The following is a 9,720-nucleotide window of genomic DNA, read 5'->3' as shown; positions in this document are numbered from 1 at the left end:
CGTGGGAGATGATTTAATTTCACCTATTTGGTTTAAAAGTATTTTTTTGCAAACCAGTAATTATAGTCTGCAAAAGTGCCGTTGTTGAGTGTCGGTGCTGTCTAGAGTCTGGCAGAGTAACCGTGTAATACTCTTCCATATCAGTAGGTGGCAGCCGCTAGCTAATTGCTTTGTAGATGTCGGAAACAGCGGGAGGCAGGGTGCAGGTAAAAAGTGAGTGCTCCTTAGAAAAGGCCTTGATGCTTAGGGATGGCTATACAGAACGAAGCTTTAACTGAACTGGCTTCAAAGTCAACAAAAACAGAATGCTGGACGACAGAAAAGACTTACAGTGTGGAGAGCAGATGGCGTCCACAAATTACATCCGTACATGACATGACAATCAACAACAAAATAGGAGCGCAAGAAAAGAACTAAAACTAAGCAAAAAAGTCCAAATAAGTCAGGGTGTGATGTGACAGGTGGTGACAGTACACCTACTTTGAGACAAGAGCTATAGTGATGCATGCTTGCTTATGCTTTAAAGTCATATCCAACAATTGCGAGAAGAACTTTTTACTGTCAATATCAGCTGCTGACTTTCTTTTTTTTGTGTGTTTTCTGCTGGCAGTGTCCCTCAAGATTTTTTCAATGAAAAAAATGTGCCTTAGTTCCGAAAAGGTTGAAAAACACTGCACTAGGGTGGTGTTTTTCAACCTTTTTTGAGGCAAAGCACATTTTTTTTCATTGAAAAAATACGGAGGCACACCACCAGCAGAAAACGTTAAAAAGTAAAACTCCACCAGGTCGTCGTGCCTTATTTTGAGTTTGTTGGTGTTTTCCTGTGGGTTGTGCTTCAGTTCTTGTCTGGCGCTGTAATTTTGGTGGCCCTTCCTGTTTTGTTGGTGTTTTCCCGTAGCAGTTTCATGTCTTCCTTTGAGCGCTATTCCGCACACCTGCTTTGTGTTAGCAATCAAGAATATTTCAGTTGTTGCTCTCCTTCTTTGTGTAGACATTAGAGATGCGCGGATAGGTAATTATATCATCCGCAACCGCATCACTAAAGTCGTCATTCACCCGAACCAACATTTTATCAAAACCGCAACCGCCCGCCACCCGCCCGTGTTATATATCCGGAGTCGGCGACCTTTACCACTAAAAGAGCTAATTTGACCCGTGTCACAAAGTAAAGAAGGTAATGGGAGCCGCTAACGTTCTCGCGAATATCCGATGGTGCTCTTTCAGATAACGGGAATAAGGGCGTGCTGTGAAGCCATTGCCTTTGGCACCGTCAACAACATGTACGAACCATTTGCCAGTCCAGCAACATGCTGTATGCAGCTTCGGCAAACACACGTACAAGATTGGAGGGCATACTGGGTGATACAGAGTACACTAATGGTTGTGATATAAACAATTTTAACACTCTTACTAATATGCACCCCACTGTGAAGCCACACCAAACAAAAATGACAAACACATTTCGGGAGAACATCCTCACAGTAACACAACATTAACGCAACACAACAAATACCCAGAATCCCTTGCATCCATGATACTTCCTGAATATATTTTACTCCCCCTCTCGCCCCCAACCCCGGCCACCTTACCGATGCACGGGTGGTTGGGGGGGGTTGCTGCTAGTGGGGTGTATAATATAGTCAGTTTTGTCATGGATGAAAAGGATCCTGGGTATTTGTTGTGTTACGTCAATGTTGTGTTACTGGGAGGATGTTCTCCCGAAATGTGTTTGTCATTCTTGTTTGGTGTGGCTTCACAGCGTGGCACATATTACTAAGAGTGTTAAAATTGTTTATATCCCAACCATTAGTGTACTCTGTATCACCCAGTATGCCTTGCAGTCGTGTGCGTGTGTCAGTGGAAGACACACACAACACATTGCTGGACTTGCAAGTAAATCGTACATGTTGTAGAAGGCGTCAAAGGCAAAGGCTTCATAGCGCGCCCTAATACTTATTAAATGGGTGACTGCCACCAGACATTCTTGAGAATGTTTACGTCAACTCATGTCTTCTTCGCTTTGTGACACAAGTCCAAAATGGCTCTTTGAACGGTAAAGGTTACCGATCTCTGAACCATGTATATCATATATTTCCAAATGGTTCAACGGCCACCCGCCCGAATCTATTTAAAATCTATTTTTTCGTCACGTCACCCGAAAACCGCGCATCTCTAGTAGACATTGTTGATTGCCATGTCATGAATGCATGTATTTTGTGGAAGTTTTTGCTGTCGTCCAGCATTCTGCTTCTGCTTAATTCACAGGTGTCAAACTCAAGGCCCGGGGGCCAAATCTGGCCCGCCATATTATTTTATGTGGCCCGCGAAAGCCTGGAAATAATATGCTTTAATAGAATGCTTCACCTTTTCTTACTAAATATATTTATTATTTCCCTTTTTGACATTAAAAATCATGTACTGCATGCAATTCAGGATATATTGTTTTTTGTCATGAGTGGGTTGGTGCACTAATTGTAATTGTATCTTGTGTTTTTTATGTTGATTTAATAAAATAAAAAAATAAATAATCAAGCGGTTGGGGACCACTGCACTAGGACATAAGTTGTGATGTCAGTATCGGTGCTCAGTTTGCACGCATTGTGGCACCGGTGATTATTTGAATTGATAATGCTGCACCCCGAGCCGTTTCTGCCTAGCAACAAGCCACACCCCTCACACCGGGGGCTGGTTTATTTATCAGCGCCAGTCATCCCGTCGGTGTCATCACGACCTTTGGGAGCACCGTGACTGTACGTTGCACGTGTGCTAGTAAGTGACTCAAATTGGTCACGCGAGGTTTGCCAGCCCATGCACGCAGAAACCGATTCAGGGGTGCACTTACCGGTGAAGGCGCTCATGTATGCTGATATGCAAAAAACCACCATGGGATTGGGGGGGGGGAGTGGGACATCTGTGTGTGTGTGTGACAGGCGTTTGGTTACACACATCACACACAGCAGGTGGGGACGGGCAGCCCCTGGCAGGAGTCCCACAGGGACACACACACTCGACGCGGGTGTGTGGTGTAATAACAAGCCTGTACTAAGACATGCACTCGTAATTATATCAATCATGTTATACTGCAGGTTGTGAACACATACTACAAACCCCGTTTCCATATGAGTTGGGAAATTGTGTTGGATGTAAATATAAACAGAATACAATGATATCAAATCCTTTTCAATCCATATTCAGTTGAATGCACTACAAAGACAAGATATTTGATGGTCAAACTCATAAACTTTTTTTTTTTTTGTAAATAATAATTAACTTAGAATTTCATGGCTGCAACACGTGCCAAAGTAGTTGGGAAAGGGCATGTTCACCACTGTGTTACATCACATTTTCTTTTAACAACACTCAATAAACGTTTGGGAACTGAGGAAACTAATTGTTGAAGCTTTGAAGGTGGAATTCTTTCCCATTCTTGTTTTATGTAGAGCTTCAGTCGTTCAACAGTCCGGGGTCTCCGCTGTCGTATTTTACGCTTCATAATGCGCCACACATTTTTGATGGGAGACATGTCTGGACTGCATTCGGGCCAGGAAAGTACCCGCACTCTTTTACTACGAAGCTACGCTGTTGTAACACGTGGCTTGGCATTGTTTTGCTGAAATAAGCAGGGGCGTCCATGATAACATTGCTTGGATGACAACATATGTTGCTCCCAAACTTGTATGGATCTTTCAGCATTAATGGTGCCTTCACAGATGTGTAAGTTACCCATGCCTTGAGCACTAATGCACCCCCATACCATCACAGATGCTGGCTTTTCAACTTTGCGCCTATAACAATCCGGATGGTTATTTTCCTCTTTGTTCCGGAGGACACCACGTCCACCGTTTCCAAATATAATTTGAAATGTGGACTCGTCAGACCACAGAACACTTTTCCACTTTGCATCAGTCCATCTTAAATGAGCTCGGGCCCAGCGAAGCCAGCGGCGTTCTTCGGTGTTGTTGATAAATGGCTTTCGCTTTGCATAGTAGAGTTTTAACTTGCCCTTACATATGTAGCGACCAACTGTAGTTACTGACAGCGGTTTTATGAAGTTTTCCTGAGCCCATGAGGTGATATCCTTTACACACTGATGTCGGTTTTTGATGCAGTACCGCCTGACGGATCAAAGGTCCGTAATATCATCGCTTACGTGCAGTGATTTCTCCAGATTCTCTGAACCTTTTGATGATTTTACGGACCGTAGATGGTAAAATCCCCAATTTTCTTGCAATAGCTCGTTGAGAAATGTTGTTCTAAAACTGTTCGACAATTTGCTTACAAATTGGTGACCCTCACCCCATCCTTGTTTGTGAATTACTTAGCATTTCATGGAAGCTGTTTTTATACCCAATCATGGCACCCACCTGTTCCCAATTAGCCTGCACACCTGTGGGATGTTCCAAATAAGTGTTTGATGAGCATTCCTCAACTGTATCGGTATTTATTGCCACCTTTCCCAACTTCTTTGTCATGTGTTGCTGGCATCAAATTCTAAAGTTAATGATTATTTGCAGAACATATTTTTTATCAGTTTGAACATCAAATATGTTGTCTTTGTAGCATATTCAACGGAATATGGGTTGAAAAGGATTTGCAAATCATTGTATTCCGTTTATATTTACATCTAACACAATTTCCCAACTCATATGGAAGCGGGGTTTGTAATTTGTGGTTTTAACGTCTGATGTGACGACGCCGTTTTGTTCCTTCCTCACAGAATGTGACAAGCTGAGGAAAGATGGTTTCCGCAGCTCCCAGTACTACTCGCAGGGGCCCACCTTCTCCGACCCACTACAGTCCAGCAGCAGCCTTCAGGATGAGGAGGAGGAGGAGGATGTTGATAAAAAGGTACATTAAATAAAGGAAAATCCTGTACCAGGGATATTCAACTCAATTGTTGAGGGGGGGGGCACACTTACCGTGAGCTCAGGACTGGGGGGCCAGGCTCCTCACTCCACTATTAGTCTTAGTTTGTATATTCCCTGAGAACCAGCACCCTCTACTGTGGAAGTAGAATTGTTTCACTTCAACTTATATATATGTAGATAGAATAGAAAGTAATTTATCGATCCCTGGGGGGAATTCAGCATCATAGTTCGCTCACAATAGACAATAAACACTTCAGTATTTTTTTTACATGTGAATAATATAAATGCAATCTATTATACAGCGTTATTTACATGTGAATAACATAAATACAGTCTATTATACAGCATTATTCACATGTGAACAATATAAATAAAGTCTATTATACAGCATTATTCACATGTGAATAACATAACTACAGTCTATTATACAGCATTATTCACATGTGAACAATATAAATAAAGTCTATTATACAGCATTATTCACATGTGAATAACATAAATAAAGTCTATTATACAGTATTATTCACATGTGAATAATATAAATACAGTCTATTATACAGCGTTATTTACATGTGAATAATATAAATAAAGTCTATTATACAGCATTATTCACATGTGAATAACATAAATACAATCTATTATACAGCATTATTCACATGTGAATAATATAAATAAAGTCTATTATACAGCATTATTCACATGTGAATAATATAAATAAAGTCTATTATACAGCATTATTCACATGTGAATAATATAAATACAGCCTTATACAGCATTATTCACATATGAATAACATAAATGCAGTTTATTATACAGCATTATGCACATGTGAATGACATAAAAGCAGTATATTATACAGCATTATTCACATGTGAATAATATAAATACAGTCCATCATACAGCATTATTCACATGTGAATAATATAAATACAGTCCATCATACTGCATTATTCACATGTGAATAACATAAATAGTCTATTATACGGCATTATTCACAGGTGAATAATAAAGATACAGTCTATTAAACAGCATTATTCACATGTGAATGATATAAATACAGTCTAATAAACAGCATTATTCACATGTGAATAACATAAATACAGTCTATTATACAGCGTTATTCACATGTGAATAATATAAATACAGTCTGTTATACAGCATTATTCACATGTGAATAACATAAATACAGTCTATTATACAGCATTATTCACTTGTGAATAACATAATACAGCATTATTCACATGTCCATCCATCCATTTTTAACCGCTTGTCCCTTTTGGGGTCGCGGGAGGTGCTGTAGCCTATCTCAGCTGCATTCGGGCGGAAAATAATATAAGTAAATTATACATTTAAGTATAGTATCAATCAATCAATCAATGTTTACTTATATAGCCCTCAATATGATATTAATACATATGCATATATTAATAAACATACAAATACAAATGTGATATACAAATAAATGAATAATTTGTATGAATGAACATATATTTGTAAATATATTTTTGAGATTTGAAAATACATTAAAAAAAATTTACAAATATAAGAATGTGACATACAAAAAAAATCAAGAATTTGCATAAATAAACGTGTATTTGTAAATATATTTTTGAGATTTGAATATAAATATGCTTGATTTTGTATTTGTGTTTGTATTGAATTTGCATATGTGGTTCGCTTTTGTGTCGATGAGACATTCCTCCCACAAACCAGATTCACAAATAAATGTGACATACAGACTCAACCAGCAGAGGGCACTGCAGCCAGTGCGGTCTGGGTCACAGAGCATTATATGCATCATATGCAAAATGTCCTGAGTTCTCTGCACAAAAACAATCCATGTCTTTACAGAGAGCACACACAACGGGCCTGAGCTAGCTAACGTTAGTGTTGTATTAGCTAATGCAAATTTATGGAGTTAATCTGAAAGACCGTGCTATCTGCTCATTTTATTGTATCAATGCTGTTTAATGACCTTGTCCCGATGTAGATACTGATCTCTTATCAGTGCAATGTTTGTCAAATCATACCAAAAGTCATGACATATTATGATCCTCCCTACTGTGCCTCTGATTGGCTCTCCAGTGTCTGACCATGTCTGTGACCCAGACCGCTCTGGCTGCAGTGCCCTCTGCTGGTTGTTCAGGGGAGTGTGTAGGTCACATTTATTTGTGCTTCTGGTTTGTGGGAGGAATGTCTCATCGACACAAAGGCAAAAAAGCGATCCACATATGCAAATTCAATACAAATGCAAAATCAAGCATATTTATATTAAAATCTCCAAAATATATGTACAAATGCACGTTTATTTATACAAATCCTCAATTTAATTGTATGTCACATTTTTATATTTATACATTTTATTTGTATATATTTTCAAATCTCAAAAATGTGGCGTTTATTTATACAAATGAGTCATTTGTATTTGTATATTTATTAATATATGCATATGTATTGTTATATATAAGTTGAGGTGAGACAATTCTACTTCCATACTGTGACGGTTAGCTGGCATCGTGGTGCGGGTTCGTTCTCTCAAGGATGCAGTCGAATTGGACACGTGAAGGTAAGAAATTATGATTTATTTACACTAAAAAACAGATTAAGAACAGAAAAACTTGCACTAGGCATAAACAGGCAAAACAAAGAGCTAGCATGGGAGCTAGAAAACAGGAAGCATAGCGTGGAAGCTAGCAAGTACCAAAAAATATTTACCGCAGTCGGGAATCCGCGTCGTCACCTGTTGCATGGAACAGAAACTAGAATGCGAGGTCGAATCAACAGAAAAGGCAGGCTTAAATAAGAGGAGTAATTACAAAGCAGGAGCGTGTAAAAAAACAAAAGGTAGGTGACACTAATATGTAACTATGACAACAAAACAAAACAGGAAGTGCCACCAGGAACTAAGGAAGTCAAATACTAACAAGATGAGCTACAAAACAGAACCAGAACCTGAATATGACATGATCCAAGTAGCGGATCATGACACATACTCTACAACAGAATCCACATGTTGAATGGACTAAATGTTGAAAAAAAGAGGAATTAAAATGGAACCTTGAGGAACACCACTAGTATAACTGAAGAAGTTGAACAAACGACTACTGACTGCATCAGAAGAATTTAAACTACAACACCTTAGTTACATAAATCACATTACGATAAAAAATGCGTGACTGACAAAAAAGAGAGGATTTAATTGCCTTGTGGAAAACCTCAATAATGTAAATCATAAAATTAGGCCCCAGTGTTCTATGTTTGTTAGCAAGGTTTAAATGTCAATGCAAGGATCTGCAAATGTATTAACAGTAGGGTTGTCCAAATACCAGTAATTTAGTACCGGTACCAAAATGTATATCGATACGTTTCCAAATAAAGGGAACTACGAAAAATGTCAATATTGGCTTTATTTCGACAGAAAATCTTACACTACATTAAACACAAAGAGTCAAAGAACAATTTTACAAAGTTAAAATTAGAGATGTCCGATAATGGCTTTTTTGCCAATATCCGATATTGTCCAACTCGTAATTACTTATTCCGATATCAACCGATACCAATACATAAAATCGTGGAATGAACACATTGTTATGCCTGATGTGAAACAATTTGCTTACAAAGTGGTGACCCTCGCCCCATCCTTATTTGTGGATTACTTAGCATTTTTTGGGAAGCTGTTTTTATACCCAATCATGGCACCCACCTGTTCCCAATTAGCCTGCACACCTGTGGGATGTTCCATATAAGTGTTTGATGAGCATTCCTCAACTTTATCAGTATTTATTGCCACCTTTCTCAACTTCTTTGCTGGCATCAAATTCTAAAGTTAATGATTATTTGCAAAAAAAAAAAAAAACGTTTATCAGTTTGAACATCAAATATGTTGTCTTTGTAGCATATTCAACTGAATATGGGTCGAAAAGGATTTGCAAATCATTGTATTCTGTTTATATTTACATCTAACACAATTTCCCAACTCATATGGAAACGGGGTTTGTATGTTCTTCAACCATGAGGGACCCTGAAAAGGCTCATCACGACATGTTTTGTTCCACCTTTTGCATTCTCCCATGTGCACTTTTGACCTTTTCTTCCATTTCTAAAGTGTCCTCTGCAACACCCAGCAAACACACACACACACACACACACACACACACACACACACACACACACACACACACACACACACACGCACACACACACACATCACAGTGAGGCTAACGTCCTCTGACAGCAGCGTCCAAAGGAGAAACCACGCTCTTGCTCGGCCATCATGCAAACTAACAAACGTTTCTTTCCTCCGCTGCATTGTCGCCTCCCCTCAATTATCCATCCATCCGTGCATGGCGACTATGTAAAAGAACCTCTTGTCTTCTTTCTAGTCATTTAGTCTGGAGGCGGGGTGGGGGACACTACTTCTTCAATGATGAGACTTTGGATTATGCAGCTGACCATTCCTCGGAGTCTTGTCTGCACTTCCTTTGCATGAGCGACCGTCTTTCCTGAGTCGTCTCCCCCTCCCCAATTTGCTCGTGTGATAATAGCGACGCTGCGCAGTCGTGGGGTTTTTAACGGTCAACTTCTTCCCCCGCAGTCCATCGCTTCATCGGCGGACGATGACCAGTCCCAGCTCTCCGTGAGGTCCCAGACGCCGCTGACGGGGAGCGAAAAGGGGGACGGTTCCGAGGCGGACGGACAAGGTGCGCCCCCAACCAAAGCCGCGCACCTCCCGACGCCCGAGGAGAGGATGAGGCAGACCGCGCAGTCCGTGCCCACCGACATCATCGCCATCAACGTCACAGGTAGTCAACTTCGGCGGCCTTTGCCTCGCTCCGCTCCCCTTTTGTCAGGG

At 40.0% G+C, this 9,720-nt stretch overlaps 1 protein-coding gene across 7 annotated transcripts in view; it reads left to right on the top strand.

Annotated features, from left to right (window-relative positions):
• Window positions 1-9,720, top strand: part of nhsl1b (NHS-like 1b) — a 285,255-nt gene that overhangs the window by 245,602 nt on the left and 29,933 nt on the right. For all 7 annotated transcript variants that reach the window (XM_061885717.1, XM_061885714.1, XM_061885711.1 and 4 more), the window contains 2 exons: window positions 4,718-4,848; window positions 9,463-9,670. In XM_061885717.1, the coding sequence (XP_061741701.1) occupies window positions 4,718-4,848; window positions 9,463-9,670 (339 nt within the window). The remainder of the gene's footprint in view (window positions 1-4,717; window positions 4,849-9,462; window positions 9,671-9,720) is intronic.

This window comes from Nerophis ophidion, linkage group LG24, assembly GCF_033978795.1.
Source record: "Nerophis ophidion isolate RoL-2023_Sa linkage group LG24, RoL_Noph_v1.0, whole genome shotgun sequence".
In the NCBI taxonomy this organism is placed as follows: Eukaryota; Metazoa; Chordata; class Actinopteri; order Syngnathiformes; family Syngnathidae; genus Nerophis; species Nerophis ophidion.
The sequence above is the reverse complement of the archived record's forward strand: the minus strand, read 5'-3'. Positions and strand labels throughout refer to the sequence as shown.